The sequence below is a fragment of the Orycteropus afer genome, unplaced genomic scaffold (genome assembly GCF_000298275.1).
Source record: "Orycteropus afer afer isolate SDZICR_OR568_19922 unplaced genomic scaffold, OryAfe1.0 scaffold00020, whole genome shotgun sequence".
In the NCBI taxonomy this organism is placed as follows: domain Eukaryota; kingdom Metazoa; phylum Chordata; class Mammalia; order Tubulidentata; family Orycteropodidae; genus Orycteropus; species Orycteropus afer.
The window spans coordinates 6,742,407-6,760,833 of record NW_006921607.1 but is presented as its reverse complement, the minus strand read 5'-3'; the positions used below and the strand labels follow the sequence as shown (position 1 = coordinate 6,760,833).

The 18,427-nt window shown below is 54.0% G+C and overlaps 1 protein-coding gene across 1 annotated transcript; it reads right to left on the bottom strand.

The window, feature by feature from the left end:
• Window positions 1-749: 749 nt before the first annotated feature.
• Window positions 750-18,196, bottom strand: MYLK2 (myosin light chain kinase 2). The gene is made up of 14 exons (XM_042783594.1): window positions 18,136-18,196; window positions 14,031-14,230; window positions 13,784-13,976; window positions 12,938-13,385; window positions 11,499-11,776; window positions 9,883-9,988; window positions 9,166-9,259; window positions 5,998-6,107; window positions 5,779-5,920; window positions 3,813-3,883; window positions 3,564-3,692; window positions 2,661-2,813; window positions 2,398-2,530; window positions 750-830 (listed from the first exon to the last, which is right to left on the bottom strand). Exons 1-14 carry the CDS (start codon window positions 18,194-18,196, stop codon window positions 750-752), a joined length of 2,199 nt encoding a protein of 732 aa, XP_042639528.1.
• Between the last annotated feature and the right edge of the window lie 231 nt (window positions 18,197-18,427).

Genomic DNA, 18,427 nt, shown 5'->3' with positions numbered 1-18,427 from the left:
TGGCTGGGGTGAGTCCGGCTAGACCCCTCAGGCAGGCTCGGGGGTGGTCTCGTGTGTCCCCCAGGCTTCTCCCCTCCCCCTCCCCCCAGGCCTGGGCTCTCTCACACAGAGTTCCTTCCTGTGTGTTGGTGGTCACAAAGAAGGTGGGCGGGGGCGAGCCCAGCCAGATGGTGTGCGTTAGGCCTTATCTGTTGGGAGTGGGGAGGCGGGTGGGGGCATGGAGATCCTCCTTCACAAAGCCTGCTCTGTCTCCCCGGCAGCTGGGCCTCAGGCATCAGCATTGCTGCCTTCCTGCCCCGCCAGGAACCTCCCATCCACAACCACAGAAGCACCACCCCCCTGGCACCCCCAGCGCTCCCACCCCAGCTAGGAGCAAGCCCAGGCCGGGACGCCCCAGGAAGGGCAAAGCAGGGGTCACCCGGACAGCAGTTCATACATGGAAGTTGGGGGGGGGGACGACAGGGAGTGGCTTCGAGGGGACAGTGGCGTCTGGGCCGCGGCTGATGGGCCTGAGCGCTGTCTGGGAAGGAGGTAGCAGGACAGATCCAGGCCACACTCCGAGGCAGCTCACATCGGGGAAGCGGTCGCTGTGCGGGGGCGTGGGGAGCCCCGAGCCTCCCAGCCTGGCGCAGCCTTGTCCTGGCCAGCCTGCACTGGAGGTCGGGCCTGCCTGCTCTGGCCGTGCGGGCTGTGGTGTCTTCTGCCCCGGCCACGGCGAGGCTGCGTGCAGGCCTCGGCCGCTCCCAGGCTCAGACCCCCAGAGCCATCAGTGCTCCTGAGCTGCTAATCTTCTTGAAGCGGTTGGCAGCGCTGACGGCAATGAAGTTTTTCTGGGGAGTGGAGAAACGGAGAGCGGGCCCAGTCAGCAGCAGGGGAGAAGCTGTGGGGGAGCTGGGCGCCTTTCTTAACTAGTTGCCATGGACTTTGACTCATGATGACTCCCTGTGTCAGAGTGGAACTGTGCTCCATAGAATTTTCACTGACTGATTGCTCAGAAATAGATTACCAGGCCTTTCTTCCAAGGGACTTCTCGGTGGACTTGAACCTCCGAATTTTGGTTACCACCCAAGTGTGTTAACCATTTGCACCACCCGGAGACTGGGTCTTTCTCCAGGTCCCCTTCATTCCAGGAGGGTTAGGGACCAGGGAGGGTGCAGTGCTCAGAATGGCCACACGATGCTGCATAACCAATGGCTTCTTCATTCATTCAACATACACGGAAGCCGGCTCTGACGTGTGTATTGCTCTGCTCAAAACCTCCAAGAGCTCTGATTTCACTCCAAGTGAAAGGTGAACGCCTCACTGTGGCCCTCAAGGCCCTCTACACCCCGGCTCCCTGTTGCTCTCTGACCTTGCCCGGCCCACTGCCCTTGCTCCAGCCACTCCAGTCGTACTGGCCCCTCTGTGAAACAGAGTCCTGTTCCTCAAACTGGCTGACCATGCACAGGGTCTCAGCACAGGCTGTTCCCTCCACCTAGAACTCTTTGTCCCCGAGGCCAGATGCCCCTACCTCCATGTTCCTTCTCAGTGAGCGCTCTTTGGTTGCTCAGCTTCAAAGCACAGCCTCTCTCCTGGCGCTGCTGATCTCCCCACCACCACCACCTTTAGTTTTTTTCTAGAGGCCTTAAGGGGCTCTGGTAGCATAGTGCCTAAGGCATTTGACCGTTAACCAGAAGGTTGGTGGTTCAAACCCACCAGCCACACTCCGTGGAAGGAACACAGGGCAATCTATTTCCATAAAGATTTATCACCTCAGAAACCCAATATGAGTCACTATGAGTCAGAATCAACTCCATGACAGTGGGTTTGGTTTTTGGTTTAACCCTTTCTAATGATGACCTGGTACTATAGTGCCTAAGGCACTTGACTGCTAACCAGAAGGCTGGAGATTCAAACCCACCAGCCACTCCTCAGAAGGAAGATCGGGCAATCTACTTCTGTAGTGATACCGCCTCAGAAACCCAAGGAAGGATCGCTGTGAGTGAGTCAGATTCGACTCAACGGCAGTGAGTTTGGTTTGGTTTTTTGGAATGACTCCCTACCGCACCCTGGAAGGAATCTACACAACTGATAACCTCGATTCTTTTGTTGTATCACCAGTAACAGATGCTCAAGAGTTTTTTTCAGAAAGAAAAAAGGACCTTTTCCTGAGCCCGAGCCCAGATGCACCAGCCCCCGGAGCCCCTGGCCTAGTTCTAGGGCAGGTTTGTGGGGTTGATGGAAGGTCACTGCTTCAGGGCAGGAGCCAGGCCAGGACAAAGAGAGAAACCTGCCATCTTCCCAGGCAGGGCCGGGCCTGGCCACCAGAACCTGCCATGGCTGAGCTGGTGGGCCTGGGAGCAGGCATCAGCACCTCTTCCCTCCTCCTCCTCCCGGGCTCCCCTGGGCCAGCTGTACCTTCCAGCGCCTCTTCATGAGGTATTTCTTAAGCAAGATCTGGGACTTGAGGCGTCGGTTACAGCGCTTTGCTTTCTCTGCCAGGTTGTTGAGCCAGGGGTGGTCAAGACACTGGGCAGCGCTCATCCGGGCCCTGTGGGGAGGGGAGAGCGTGGTGACGGTGGGAAGCCCAGCCAGTCTCCCAGCCAGTTCCCATCCTCTCAGCCCACATGCACACACACACACACACACACACACGGGTTCACTTCCGGGGCCAGCCTCACCTCTGGTCCTTGACAATGAGGTTGGACACAAAGTCTTTGGCCTCCTCCGACACGGCCTCGAAGGTCTCCTCATCAAAGTACCAGTTGCCAGACAGAACATTGTTCAGGGTCTCTGTGTCATCATCTCCCAGGAAAGGGGAGAGGCCGCTCAGCCTGGAGGAGGGGTGGCAGGGGAGCAAGGAGGTAAGATTGGAGATACTGAGTCACCTTTGGGGTTCAGGGGATAGGGACAGATCCTAGGAAGTAGCACCATGTGCTGAAAAGACCCCCGAGTCTCTTGAGTGGGACAGACCTGGGTTTGAATCTGGCTGGGTGACCATGGGCAAGTCACTTCCCCTCTCTGAGCCTCACTCTTCTCATCTGTAAAATGGGCATAATCACCCCAGCTTCCCAAGGTTACAGTGAAGATGAGAAACAATGAGTGTGAGGCACGTGGTGAGTGCACAGAAGATGCAAGCTACCCCTCTGCCCGGTCCTGGGGTCACCAGAGATCTGCTGTCCAGAGCCCTGGACTGGAACACTTACGTTTCTGAAGATTTTTTTTTTTTTTTTTAATTGTGATTTGGGTGAAAATTTACAGAGCAAATTCACTTTCCATACAGCAGTTCACATCCACTTTGTCTCATGACATTGACCATAACTCAATACAATGTAACAGCTCCCCTCCCACTTCCTCGTGACAGTCACCTTGTTTCTGAAGAATTTTAGGGGCCTTGGTTTATCCATTTATAAAATGGGTACAAAATACCCTTTCCCTGGCTCTCCCTAGCACTTCCCTCACCAAAAAAAAAAAATCCAGACTGAGGTGGGACCCCTTCACCAAGACTTTAAGATCAATCTTGGCCATTGGCTGCCTGCCCACATGCCCCCACCCCATAAATACCACCCTCCCATGGGGCTCACAGCATGTAGGTGATGACCCCCATACTCCACATGTCTGTCTTATCGGAGATTTGGTCGTAATTCACCACCTCAGGTGACAAGAACTCTGGGGTGCCAAAATTCACCTTCAGCTTCTCGTTGGGCTTGTACCTGGAGAGAGACCAAGCACTCAGAACACGGCTCTTGGCACCCTCCCCCACCAACCCCTCCCCCACCCCCACCGCTGACCTCAGATGACTGCCCTGTCCTCACCACCCACCCAGGTGGTACCTCCGTGCCAGACCGAAGTCGATGATCTTCACCAGGTGGCCGGTGGTGTTGACACACAGGATGTTCTCTGGCTGAGAAGGAAGAAGGGCCTGGATCAGCCTCTGACCCAGCTCAACCTCCACCCCACCCCCAGCAGGCCCAGCAGGGCCTAGTCTGCCAGAGTGGATAGACCCTCAGACATCATCTGCACCTGCCCAGGAGAGGGTCTTGGGACCCAGAGAGGGCTGTAGCATGACACTTCTTGGCTGGCCCACATGGGATGTGCCTTCATTGAAAAGCACCAAAGAGCAAAGATGTTCGAGCTCTAGGCATTCTCTAGGGTAAGGTGCCAGCAAGCCCAGAGCTCCCAGAAGGCCTTTGGGGGTGGAAGGCCACACTCAGTCCCTGTACTCCCTAAGGTGGGCAGTTCCTGTCACCCCAATGAGTAATGGCGTCGACGGCTACCTATAACACAGCAGGCTCTGGGCTGGCCCCTCACTTTCCTCCCCACACCCCTGTACTGTTAGAGCAGGCACTGTTACCGCCCATCCCCCTCTTACAGCTGAGAGAGCTCAGCCTCAGACACAGTCACCCAGCAGAGACCTGTCTATTGTGTTCAACACTGGGTCTCCAGCACCTAGACCATGCCGGGCAAAGAGTAAAATCCAATTGCCTTCAAGTCAATTCCAGCTCATGGAGAAGCATGTGAGCCAGAGCAGAACTGTGCTCAGAGGCTTCGGTGGCTGGTTTTGTAGATCACCAGGCTTTTCTTCCAAGGTGCCTTTGGGTGAACTTGAACCTCCAACCTTTCAGGCAGCAGCTAGGCTCATTGACTGTTTGCACTACCCAGAGAGTCCCTGGCAGATAGTAGGCCCCAAATAAATATTTGTTGATTATTGAATCAGTGAACAAACATTCATTAGTACCAGCACTGTGATGACACACAGTGAGACACTGAGCTTGGGGCTCATGGGACCGTGAAAGACCCTTTCAGCAAGTACTCAGTACTAGACCAGAAGTTCAGGAGAGCTGGGACCATGTCTTCTTCCACTCTCCAGTGTATCCCTGGCTCTAGTCCTTAGTAAGTGCTCAAGAAAATGCTTCTGGAGAACTTAATTGGCCCAAGAAAATGCATAAAAGCATTGCTCCACATCCTACATTGGTGAGTAGCAACTGGGGTCTTAAAAGCTTTCAAGCAGCCATCTAAGATGGCTTTCAAGCACCTAACAGCCTCCTAGCATCAGAAGTGAAGAAGAATGCAAAAAAAAAAAAAAAGAAAGAAAAACCAAGGACATTTAGAAGCAATCAGCCCTAGGACATTATGGCCCTCAAGACCAGAAGAACTGGATGGTGCCCGGCTGCCAATGCCAACCACTCAGGAAAGGATCAAATCTGGAGATCCTGGATAGAGTGGGAGGGAAAACGTGGAACAAAATCCAAAAACTCAATAATGACCAGAATTACTGGTCAGATGAAATCTGGTGAGACCCCCAATACTATGGCCCTGGGATACATTCTGCGCCTGGAATAAAACTCCCCCCCAGGGGCGGGCTCTCAGCCCAATAGTTAACAAGATGTACACGCAGACCACTCAACCCAGGATGACGCACCCACATACTCTATGGTAATACATCCCTTAGAGCAATAGACCACAGGACACCAGAGGACCAATATTCAAACTGAGGAAATGCAGGACAAACAGGAGTGCATAAATATGAGGGGCCCAGGGTTGCAGGGTAGGGAGGGGAAGAGACTGGGTTAGGGTTGGACGTGGCGAATGGGGAATGAAACTAAATGTACGCATTATGTTGAATGTAAAACAAGCTCTTAAAATAAAAAAGAAAGAAATGCTTCTGGATCTGTGGGTAGAAGGATGGGTAGAGTGAAAGCAGGAGAGATGGGAGCATGGGGGGCTGGATGCTACAAGCCCGACTGCAGGTGGCCGGATGCTATTTCTGAGCCTCCTGGGGAGGTCTGGCACCCATACCTTGAGATCCAGGTGCAGAACTCTCATCTTGTGCATGAAGAGGATCCCGTCGCAGATCTGCCTGACAAACACCATGGTGTCCACCTCGGTCAGATGATAATCCTCGTCCACAATCCTCTCGAAGAGCTCGCCGCCCTCAATGCTGTGTGCACAGACCCCTCTACAGCTGCTCCCGGGCCTGCAGACCCCCGCCCGGGCCTCCCCCACCACCACACTCACTACTCCATGAACAGGACGATCTCACGTGAGGTCTCGATGGCCGCATAGAGCTGGATCAGGTTGCGGTGGTTCAGCTGGTTCATGACTTCAATCTCAAGCATCACCATCTCCTGGGGACCGCAAGCCAAGGCTCCCATCATCCCCTGCCCTTAACCTTGACCAGACACGTCGGGCTTTGCCTGCACCACTGCCAGCCTCCTCCATGCCACTCACTTGGCTCCCATCTCTCCCCACCTTCACAGCTGTTGTCCTCCCGACCCCCAAGATCCTCTCCTTCTCTAAGTTCAGTCTCTCTCTTCCTCCTGGGGCCTCTGGACAAGGATATATACTCCCCTCTGTAAGGGGGCCTCTAGGCATGTACCATTCTCTTCTCAGCTCCACCTGCCCATCATCCCCACTGGGACACCTTGCCCTTGCTGGTTCTCCTCCTCCTCCTCCAAGGCTGCTATCTTCCCACCTCATCTCTTCTCCCTCTGCACCTGCTCCCTGGGTGTTTTGGTCCTAGTCTCACGACTTCACATTCCATCCAAATATCACTGATCCCCAAACTTCTATCTCCATCTCTGAGCTCTGCCTAAAGCTCCAGACTCCAATATATCCAACTGCCTCCTTACCATTTCCCTTGGATGTCTAATAGGCATCTAAATCTATTGCATCCAAAATTAAACCCTTGATACCACCTTCTCCCCACAGTCGAATCACCACTCTCCACCCAGAAGTCCCTGGGTGGGGCACTGGGCTGTTAACCAAAGGTTGGAGGTTCAAGTCTCCCCAGAGGCACCTTGGAAGAAAGCTCTGGTGACCTACTTCCCCAAAATCAGCATCGAAACCCTTATGGAGCACAGTCTACTGTGACACAGACTGGGTCACCATGAGTCAGAATCAATTCAGTGGCAATGGTTTGTTTTGGGTTTTCTGCACCTAGTTGTGAGGACAAAAAATTAGGAGCTTTCTCACTTCCTCACATCCACATTCAGGAAATCCTTTGACTTTCCCTTCAAACTCTATTCCACATCCTGTAGTGCCTCACCTCCTCGACCACTGCCTTCCTAGTCTAAACCACCACTCTTTGTCGCTTTCAGGAAGCTTACAAGTCAGCTGTTAACATTGGTAGCTTGAAATCTGCTATGGTGGGAATATTCACACCATGGGAATTGGCAGGTTCTACAAAGTGTGCCTCTCTCCTCCTCTCCAACCCCCAGCCACCCACCCAGGGCCAGTTGTTAAACAGTTGTTGTTGTTGTTGTTATGTGCCGTCAAGTCGGACCCGACTCATAGCGACCCCTCCTTGGGTTTCCGAGGCGGTATCACTACGGAAATAGATTGCCCCATCTTCCTTCTGAGGAGTGGCTGGTGGGTTTGAACCGCCAGCCTTCTGGTTAGCAGTCAAGTGCCTTAGGCACTATGCTAGCAGAGCTCCTTGTTAAACAGTAGCCAGTGCTTCACTCCCTGAATCGCTTCCTTTTCGGCCTGTATTCCCTTCTTTCTTTCAGCTGCCACCTCATTTACCACTTCCTCAGAGAGGCCTAATCTTAAGGCCCTATCTAAAACTGTCCCATCGGTTCCACACTCTTCTTAAGAAACCAAACCTACTGCCATTGAATCAATTCTGACTCATAGTCAGTCCCATTGGGTTTCCAAGGCTATAAATATTTTTGGAAGTAGATTGCCCCATCTTCACTCAACCAGAAGGTTGAACATCCAACTTTTCGGTTAGCGGTCAAATGCCTTAGGCACTGCACCACCAGAGCTCCTCATACTCTTCCTAAAAAACATGCCACAGCTGTTGAGTTGGTTTCAACTCATAGCGACCCTCATTGGGTTTCCAGGGCAGTAAATCTTTACAGAAGTAGAATGCCCTGTCTTCCCACTGCAGATAACTAATGGGTTTGAACCTCCAGCCTTCTGGTTAGCAGTCAAATGCCTTCGGCACTATGCTACATTCTTCCTGGCACCTCTCATATTATTTTTCATTGTCTGTTCCTCCTTTCTAGCATCTCATGTTAGAATAGCACCTGGCACAGCACAGCACGTGACTCAAGAAAGGGACTTAATAATTAATCAAGAAATGATTCAGATCACCTGAGAAATATCGAAGTGGCAAATGTTGTGGCAAATGTTTTCTTTTACAACAGTAAAAGAAAAAAGAAGAGAAATCATTCCGATTGATTGACACAGCACATACGTATGGGGCACCTGTGCTGAACCAGGGCTTGAGTTAGAGCCGTAAGGACCCAGTCATCAATAAGATGTGTCCTAGTGCTGTCAAGTGGAAAGAGAGAGAAGCATGTGATCCTATGGAAAATACCTTCCTTATCAATGTGCTGAGGGCTTCGATGGGAAAATACTGGGCTGCAGTAACCCGGGGCTAGCTCCCACGCTCTCTCGAGGTGCTGGGCCTGTGTATGTGCTGTTGTTTCTGCCTGGAGCTCCCAGGACCTCACTTCTCAGTACCCCCTGCCTCCACGCCACAGGGTCCCAGCAGGTCTTGCTGTTCCTGGCCTTCAAGCCGTTCCTCCCACAGTCTCCTCCACTTGAAGTTCTCTTCTCTGCTTTCTCCACTGGAAAACACCATCTTACCCTTCAAAGCCTTCACTTAGGAGTCCAGGAAGTATTTACAACCCCTTGGGCTGAGACACGCCCCCAATCCGAGCGATAGCTCGGACCACACTAGGTTTCTGAGTTGTCATTACCTCTTCACACAGAGGACTCCCTCACTCCATAAAACCTCAGCCCATGTTCATCCACTCCTTGGGCAAACACTGCTCAAGACTTCCACTGAGCCACGTCCCAGGCTGTGAGCTGGAGGCCAAGCCCTAGATGGGCCTGTTTACCTTGTTGTCAGCTCCCAGGGGGCAGGGCACATGCTCTTCACTTCTGGCCCCTCGGTGCCCAGCACAGGGCCTACCCCAGAGCCAGCACTCATCCATGGTTGCTGAATTAGAAGGGGAAGTCCCCAGAATAAATTCACTAACTGAGATGTCTGGCCTATAGTTATGTAATTATGAGGAGTCAGGTCTCTCCAGCAGGGATGTCTGTCTATATGTCTGTAGTGCATCGAGGCTCCCACTCCAGGCCCTCAGCCAGAGGTGTGGGTGGAGGGACGTGAGAGGCTCCCACTCCAAGGATCCCCTTCCCCCTCATACAGCCAGCACCCACTCCCACTACCTTGTCTTTGGGGCTCTGTTTCTTGATGACTTTGGCTGCCAGCTTGAGGCCGGTGGATTTCTCTGTGCAGGTGCACACCGCTCCAAACTTGCCGCTGGACAGGAAGAGGTTGGAGTGAGGGGGCCTCAAGGGCCACGGGGAGGAATGTGCTCTGCTCCCACCTCGGACCAGACTTGAAGGGGCCCTCCTCTGTGGGATGAGGGCTACTCGGTCCAGCCAGCCCTGTCTCCCTTCTTGCAACCACACAAGCCATGTGCCCAGGAAGGGGCTTACGGAAGGATGGCCCAAGATGTGACAGCCCAGTCAGGTAGGCTTACAGTGGGCAGGGGTCTGGAGGCTTGGGCCCTGGGGGCAGATGCCTTGGGGCAGGAGGTAGGCTGGTATTTATAGAGGTATCAGACCATGTTAGGGCCTTTTGTACAGGAGTCAGTCACCATGAAGGGGTCATCGTGTGGGCCTGGAGCTGGCGCAGTCAGAAAACTATTGTCTGTTTTGTATGACATACACTGAATGGTTTGCCTGATGATGTGTCTGTGTGAGTGACAATGACACTGAGTTCATCACAGCACATGTGACGGCTTGCACACGACAGCATGTGGCCATGTAGAAGCAAGTGTGTCCCAGTGTGTCCTGTCCTAGTGAGTGTGTCTGGGCCAGCCCCTGGGAAGATGTGGGGAGGGCTGCATTAGCTCCCACGCATAGGGGTCCAGCACTTACCCTCCCAGCGCCTCCTTGGAGTTGATGCTGAATTCACTGTTGACATTTCCGGTCCTCAGCTGCACAATGCGGTGGGGGAAGGGGGCAGGAGGGGGCGGGCAATCGTCTGAGGAGCAGAACAGTCATCACAGTCAGGACCAGGGCGGCTGGAGGCGCAGCTCGGTACCAGCCCTCCTGCCTGGCTCTGCTCCATCCAGAGTTCTCTCCAAGTGCCCGGCTTCCAATTTCAGCTTGGGGAGCTCTCTGCCTCTCAAAGAGGGAGACTCAACTTCTCCCTTCAGAACAATGGGGAAGCTCATTGGACTTCTTGGCCCCTGCACAGGTGTCAGGTATGAGAACCTCATCCCAAGCTATCTGCATGTCCATTAAAAATTTTAAAAATAAAATTAAAAAAGGGGCAACAAAAATGGTGAGAAGCCAGACAGTAAGGTTGGTCTGAATGATAGTGAGGCGGTGGGACCTGCCTAGTCTCTTCTCAACATCACCACCACCTGGCCAGACCTGAAGAAAGGGCGTTTGTTCAACCTGGGCACGGTCCTAGAACAGGGACTGAGAGGTTTGGTAGGGAGAGGCTGCCACCTGGTGGCGATCATGGGGAATGGCGCGTCCTGGCTGCCGGAGGGCTGAGTCATCGGGAATGGAAACCTCTTTATAAATAGCAAAGGCGGCAGGGAAGCCGTGCTGGTGATAAATCAGACGGTCCTTGGAGGTTGTTCAGCTCCCATCACCCCAAGGATGTGATTTCTGGGCGGGGTGGGGCGGAGGTCTCTGCCACTGCTGGGGGAGGAGGCGGGGCTCCTGGCTGCCACCCAGCCGCCAGGTCCTCCCACCCTGTCTGGGTGGCACTGTGCCACTCACCAGGCAGGCTGGCGGGTCTCCCAGGGCACCTCAGCCAGGAGGAGGGAGGGGGTGTCAGGACATTTTGGGCTCTCCTGACCCCATCTCACCTCACCCCCAGCCCTGCCCTACCCTGCCCAGGCCCTGTCCCTGTTCACCTGCTCCACCAGCGAACTCATGCTCACTGGCCCCCTGCTGCCTGCTCAGGAAACCTTGTCTGATCATCAGTTATGGCCTCTCCACCGCCCTGCCCCATCTCACATGCTTGCCTGCTCACTGCTTCCGCACACAGACACACCTGTGCTTCTCAGCTCATGAACCCGCTATAGCTCCCATGACCTCCAGGATGAAATTTAACTACCAAAGCCTGACATGTGAGTCCCTCCACAGCCTGACTCCAGATACTGCTGTCTGGGAAGTCCATGTTCCCCAGTGGTCAGGCTCCCCAAGTAACCACCCTGGTATTTTTACCCTGTTGCAGCCAACGGGAGAAGAAAGTCAAAAGCAGGCTCTGGAGCCAGGCTGTCCTGGGTTCAAATCTTGTCTCTGTCACATGCTAGTCATGGATTTTGGGGTGTTTCATTTCCCTTTCTCTGAACTACCATTTCCCCATCTATCAAAAGGGAATAGGAGCTCTGACTTCCTGGGGTTGTATGACACTTAAGTGCATTGGCCTGGGTGAGGCACAGCTCAGGGCAGTTCAGCCCTCCTTGGGAGGGATACCCCTGTCCCTCCCCCAGCCCCAGGGCAGCCCCAGCTCCCACCCGCCCATGGCCTACCCAAAATCTGGAAGCAGTCCTCCTCCCTGGCTGTGGATCGCTCTGAGGCAACAGCCTGCAACTTGATCCCACTTGAGGTGTCCCCTTGCACCTTAGCCTGGTCAGCCTCGCCTGGGGCTTTCTCTCCTGCTTCCTTCTGACTCTCTTCCAGGGATGTCTTCTCTCCCTCTGCCACTGTGGCTGGCCCTGGGTCTGCAGGGCCGGGCGTCACAGGCACCCCTTCAAAGACGAGGTCCAGTGCTTCACTTGGGGGCTTCTCAGTCAGCAGCTTCTCGGAGCTTGCAGGAGAGAACACAGGTGAGACCTTGGGCAGGTCTCGGTGCGCCTCCGCTGCAACCTGGAGCCAATCCAGCCCTGGCCCCCACCCCTCAAATTCACTTTGTACAGAGTCCAGGGGCGTGAATAATCCCAAAGAATGGTGTGGTCATTATCTTGACTATCAACATGCTAACAGATCGATTAGATCGATTCATAACTATTAATAAGATTCTCGATATGGTTAATCATCATGTGGACACAATTAGGGAAACTACATGCCTCCTGTTTCATAAGAAGGAGCTCGGGTGGTGTAGTGGTTAAGGCATACCTGCTAACCAAAAGGTTGGTGGTTCAACCCACCAGCCACCTCGCAGAGGAAAGAAGGAGCAGTCTGCTTCTGTAAAGATTTACAGCCTTGGAAACCCAATGGGGGTCGCTATGAGTCAGAATCGACTTGATGGCAGTGAATTTTTTTGGGGGGGTTTGCATCATAAAAACTGTGGTTTTTATGTGATGTGATTGATATTAATACATGGTATCAAATAGATAAATGTTGTTGGTGTGGTTTGCAATATAGCAATAATGACCCACCAGCCACTCCTCGGAAGGAAGGTTGGGCAATCTACTTCTGTAGTGATACTGCCTCGGAAACCCAAGGAAGGGTCGCTATGAGTCAGGTCCGACCCGACGGCACATAACAACAACAACAATATGATTAAGGTAAGTATAACTATATAGTAAGATTGGTGCTATATTATGGCTATAGGGAAGGATTAGCAATGATCTACTAATGTACTTCTCAATCATCTTTTTATAGTATACCAATAGTTATATTAAGGGTCATCCTTGCCTTTTGATTCCCAGCCTTACCCTTGGCTAGACCCAAGGTCATGGAGTAAAGGGGCCTCAGGACCCCCAGATGCCTAGAGAAGAAGTGCTTGACCTAGCAATCTGTGAGGGTCTCTCCTGTCTGGTATTCAAGGCTCCTATGAATGGTGGCAAAGTCCTAGTTTCTGCAGGAAGACAAGGTGGTAAGACCACTGCCCAGGACAGGCGTTGCTGAGTATCAGGTTGGCCCCCTCAGCACAGGATGTGACAACAGTGATTTCGGGGGAACAAAGCACAAACCCTGAGTCCAGAGCTGCAAGACCCTTCCCCGCTCCCAGGTAAGGGGCACAAACCTGGAGATGACTGCGGGACAGCTGGGGCTGTGCAGGAAGGCGGGCGAGCCCCTCCGGGCCGTGGCCAGGCCTTCCGCTGCCTTCTTGGCCACCTGGGGCTCTCCAGGGACTTGGCTGCTGGAGGCCCCCTGCTCACCCACGGGCTTCTTGGCACTGGCCGCGGTGGTCGCAGTTGCCTGGGGCAGGGTCGCCTCTGGCCCAGCGCTGCCCTCCATGGGCCCCCCACCCAGGTCCCCCTGTTCCTCGGGGCCCTGGCTACTAATTGAGGCCTGGACTGGGGCACCATCCCCCGTCTCTGAGGCAGGGGCTTCAGCATCTTTCCTCGGGTTGGGCGGGTCAGGTTCTTTCTCCGGGTCTGGGGGCCCCGGATCATTCTCTGGGTCGGGGGGGCCAGGCTCTTTTTCCGCAGTCAGAGGTCTCTCATCTGCTGCACCGTTAGGTGCATCATCTGCAAAGGAGGTGAGAGATCACTCAGGATCTTGCCCCACTCCTGCCCTCCTCCCCACACCCAGCTCTGGGCCCACTCAGCCTGAGGGAGCCACTTGATGGAGCCTTAGAGACAGGCTGCCAGGATCGCATAGGTCCTCTGTGGGACCCTTGGGGATGGGCCTTGATGCCCACCTTGATCCCTTGCCTAAAGGGTGTAGGTGCTCCTCACAACCTTCCAGGGAGGCTCATAGTTTCCCAGCCTCTCTGAGGAGGAGTTTACGCAGGCCCCGGCCCCAGCCCCCCATCCACCCACCCACCCACCCAGAGCTTATTCTGACTCCTGGATCCGCTGTGCAAAGAAGCCTCCAGCACGTAACTTCCACTGAAGATCCTGCCCGAGCCCGGATTCAAACACACCTTCCCAAGCTCCTCCCTCCATCTCCTGCCCCAGCTTGGCACCTGCTGACGGGCTCTGGATTCCCAGTTCGACTTCTCTGTTTTCCGTCGCCATGGGGTAAGGAGGCGTGTGCTGCTGCGTGTCTAACTCAAGTCTTTCTAGCTGCAGAAAGAAGAGTGTGAGGTGTGGCAGGCTGTCAGATTCCTCGTCAGGCTGTGGAGAGAGAGGAGGCCAAGGCCAGGTGGCCCAGGGGAGAGGGAGAGGTACCTGAAGCAGAGAGAGGGAACCTGGGGGCCGTCTGTTGCGCAGCAGCTGCCCAGGAGCAGTCCTGGTGCGGTTGTAAGGGACTGGCTGGGTGGGCAGAGGCGGAGGCAGGGGCGCGGGCAGTGGAGGCGGGGACGGGGGAGAGGATCTCTTACACCAGGGGCCATGCAGCTCGGACTGCCACCACCTGTCACTCCTGGCCCCTATTCAGAGGACACGGCATTCTTCCCACAGCCCAACTGGGGGAGAGTGGTGTTGGAACAAGCAGGAAGAGACGAGGGAGGGGGCAGCTTGGGGGAGCAGCCCTTTTCCCAGGCCTTGCCCGGGAGCCTTGGCTTGCGCAGGATCAGGGAGGGGGCCTGGAAGAAGAGGGGCTGTCAGGCAGGCTGAAGGGCAGAACTGCCCATTTGCCATGCCTCATCTCCTGGGGTCTCTAGAACCTGGGTAGAGCCATGCAGGCCCGGGGACAATCACTCTGACCCCAGTGCCCAGCTCTGAGCCCACGACCCCTGTCCCTGGCATCCGGACCTCCTTGGATCATCTTTGGGTAAGAGACTGGCTCAGAGGCGTTTGCTCAACGTGTCCATGGGCCTGAAAGCTTTTTCTTCTACAAATGTCCTCTTCTGGAATCCTGGGGAGATGGAGCTGCTCTGAGAGGCCATTGAAGATGGTCAGGGCGTCCGTGCCCCTTGCCTGAGCCCAGCCTATTCTCTCCAGGGGCCTGCCTGGAAGGAAGGGCTGGTGGAGAGCCCTTCCCGAAGCTCCCCCACCACAGTGGACTCGAGGGGCGCTCCATCCTGGAGGTTGGCTGGGGAAAGCTATGCTCCGAAGGGCCTTCCATCACCCAGGGCTGTCTGCCCAGAGCCTTTCTCGGAGGGCAGTCTTGAAAAGGAGCCAGAGCAGAGAGCATTAGAAATAGCTCTGGAGGGGGCGTCTGGGTTCATTCAGGCCCTGATCCTGGCATCCCATACAGGCCCCCAGCTCTATGGGCTCAGCTTCTCTGACAGCAAATGGGAGAAAGAAGGACTGTCCTTGGATGAGAGAAAGGAAGGGAAATGACTCAAGAATGCAGCATGTCTTAGCAAGGGATGGTATGTGGCTGTAAACGCGATGGAGGAAGCTGTTAATGAACTCATAGGAGGTGTCCTCCAACGTGGGAAAAAGGAAAGCAAGGTGCAGAGCATGCTGAATATGCTGCCATTTGGGCAGAAGTCGGGGAAACTATTTATATACTTTTTACATTTATATAAAGATACAAAGTTCCACCTGTGTATGCATGATTTCCTTGCTAGGCTATGCAAGAAACTGGGGAGCAGGAGGTGGGAGAAGACATCCCCTTTTACTTTTTGATTGACTCATACGTGAACATAGTGCTATTCAAACTGAGTAGGGGTCTGTTTTGTTTCTTAAGAGAGCAAATGTCCAGGGTTCTTGGTCCAGGTTAGCAAAGGCCAGGTTTGGAGCTCCTTCCCCAGTCTCGACAGCCTTTGCTCTGCTGACCAGTCCCTCCTCTTGGGGCCTGGCTCTCCTCATCTCTATCTCTCCCCTTCAAGGTTCACTTGACAGCCTGCCTCTTCCAGGAAGCAAAAAACACAGCTAATGCTTGCACAGCACTCACCATGCCCCAGGCTGTGTTCTCAGGACTGTTACGTACGTGGATTCACTCCTGTGATCTTCATAATAACTTGGTGTAGTATGTGCTGTAGGAGCTCTGGTAGCATAGTGCCTAAGGCACTTGACTGCTAACAAGAAGGCTGGCGGTTCAAACCCACCAGCCACTCCTTGGAAAGAAGGTTGGGCAATCTACTTCTGTAGTGATACTGCCTTGGAAACCCAAGGAAGGGTTGCTATGAGTCGGGGCCGACTCGACGGCATATAACAACAACAGTATGTGCTGCTGCAGATGGGGAAACTGAGGCACAGAGTGGCTCGGTAACTTTCCCAAAGTCATACCAGTGATCTGAACCCTTCTGAGACGCCATTGATTGAGTGCCTGCTATTCGTTTTATCCCTATCGTCTTAAAACATCATGTTGATACTAGCTCCGTGGGGAGCTTTCATCCCCATTTTCTGAATGAACATGTGAAAACTCAAAGGAGGGAGATGGCTGTCTAAAACCACTTAGCAAGGACGAGACTGGAGCCAGGGACGCCCTTCTTCAAAGCCTTTCTTCCCTGAAAGTTCCCAGCCTGGGTCTTGCCCCCCACTCCCTGGATACCCCTTCATGGATCCTGTAGCTTCTGAAGGTTGCAATGCTTCCTGTTCATGGCTACTAGTGGAGCTCTATCTGGTCTTCCCCACAGCATGTCTGGTTTAGCTTGAAATGATGGACACCCCTCTCCTGGCCTCCCTCAGTGTCCCGAGCTGATTCCACAATTGATTGCCTGGGAGCAACTGGAGGGAAGGGACAGGATACTGCTCCTGGGTGTCTCCAGCCCAGAATTTATCTGCCAATCAGTGGCTGATGAGTAAAGAACAAGTGACCAGCAAGGCTCTGGACTGGGTTGGATGACCCCTGCAGATGTGCACTTGTTAATTTCACGGTCCCCAATATCGATCACTTATTGAGTGCCCACTATGGGGCAAGTCTGACTATGCCCAGGGCTTTACTCAGCTCACTGGAACTTCACGAAAAGACTCTAGGGGCAAGTGTCGGACAACTGAAGGTGCAGAGACAAGCTCAGAGGATAGGCGACTTGTCCCCAAAGTCATATAGCCAGTGAGTGGCTTCAAACAACGCAGATTCAAACCCAGAACCACTGTGTGATGAAGTCAAAATCCCAGCTAGGACAACATCAATGACTTTATTGGATACTTTCACTGTTGATTCCCACTAACAAGTAGCATTTATTGAACTCTTACGAAAACACACCTGGCCCTGGGGCAACAACCTCACAAACACCCTCCATTTGATCCTTGTAACAGTCTGACTGTGTGGTGTGTAAGTTGGTGAAGCCTGGCGACTCCTGAACCGTGGCTAGGGAAATGCCTTCGTTGTTTCCTCTAAAACGGGCACCTTCCTCACAGGCATTTAATGCTGGGTGCAGAGTAAGTGCTGTAGGGATGTTAGCTATCTTATCCCCATTTTACAGATGTGACAGGAAAACTGAGTCAGAGAGAGGCAAAGTCACAGAGTTGGGCCTGGAAGCATCTGTTCCCAGGGCTTTGCTGGTAACCTCGGGGTGGCCAGCAGCATTTTGGGAGCCCACACGTGTAGAGGACTTGGCACAGTGCAAGCTGCACTTGTACACACAGTAACACTTTGGACAGCCCAGGTAAGGGCCTCAGCTGTCCCTGCTGACTCCTCTGCAGTCCCTCCTGCAGGGGTGGGAGGCCGGCCTGGCTCTGGGTCCTGGGCTTGCCTGCAGCTTGCTCGCTGCCTGCCCAGGGCAGAGCTCAGCCACCTGCTCCCTGGGAGTCCCCAGGCTTCTTCCTTAGCGCTCCCTTGGAAGCACAGGGGTGGGGCACAGGAACGCCTCCCCCGGCCAGCTGGGGGCTGCCAGAGCCCCTACCTCCCCTGCAGAAGGGGCTTCCCTGCCCCACACCAGCTGTGCAGCCGTCCTCTTTGCCTCTGCAGGGGCAGGGCAGGAAGTGGGGCAACGCCAGGGCCAATTAAACCCGCCAGGGGAATTAAGGTCAGCAGGAGGCAATTATGCCTGTTGGATTTAACAAGGCGCCAGAGAAGGCTTCTGCAGCCAGAGTTCACGGCTCCTTAGGCCTCTTGCCCTGCGAGGCTCTGCCTTCCAGGAGCCTGGGCTCCTGGCTTACCCATCGCTGGGAGAATTCCTTGGGAGTGGAGGGGTTAACTCCCAGGCACCACTTCCCTGGCTCCTGGGAGGAAACTGGTGTGGCTTTAAAAGGACCTGATCAGAGGAGACATTCCCCCCGCCTGGCCCTCTCTGCTGTCGGCTGTGATGGAAAATCCAAGGAGTTGAGCAACGACCTTTCTGACTGCAAAAAGAGCAGCCAAGTCCTCTCACAACTTTCTTTCCCTCGGGTTCAGAGATGGACACTCAGGGCCGCCTTCTCTCACCTCAGGCCCCTGGCCCCAGCTTTGGCAGGGACCTTTGGGCCTGTGGATAAGCCCTACATAGGCTGCTGCCCTTACCAGCCAGACCCCCAGTCCTCTCCGCCAAGGCTGGTAAGCGGGGACTGTGGGCATCCTGCATGGCCAATTGGACATAGATTTCTCTGGAAGCCCAGTTGACACACTGTCCACTCCTAGAATTGTAGGATTTTATTGCTAAGATTATTTACTGAGTGTCTTACTCTATGGCAAGGACTAAATTGGTCACTTAGGGGACACAGATGAAATTGAGGAGAGCTATAGAATTACCACACATTGTATAGAGTACAATCCTTTTTTTGTTAAAAATATTTGTAGAAAAAATATCTGGAGG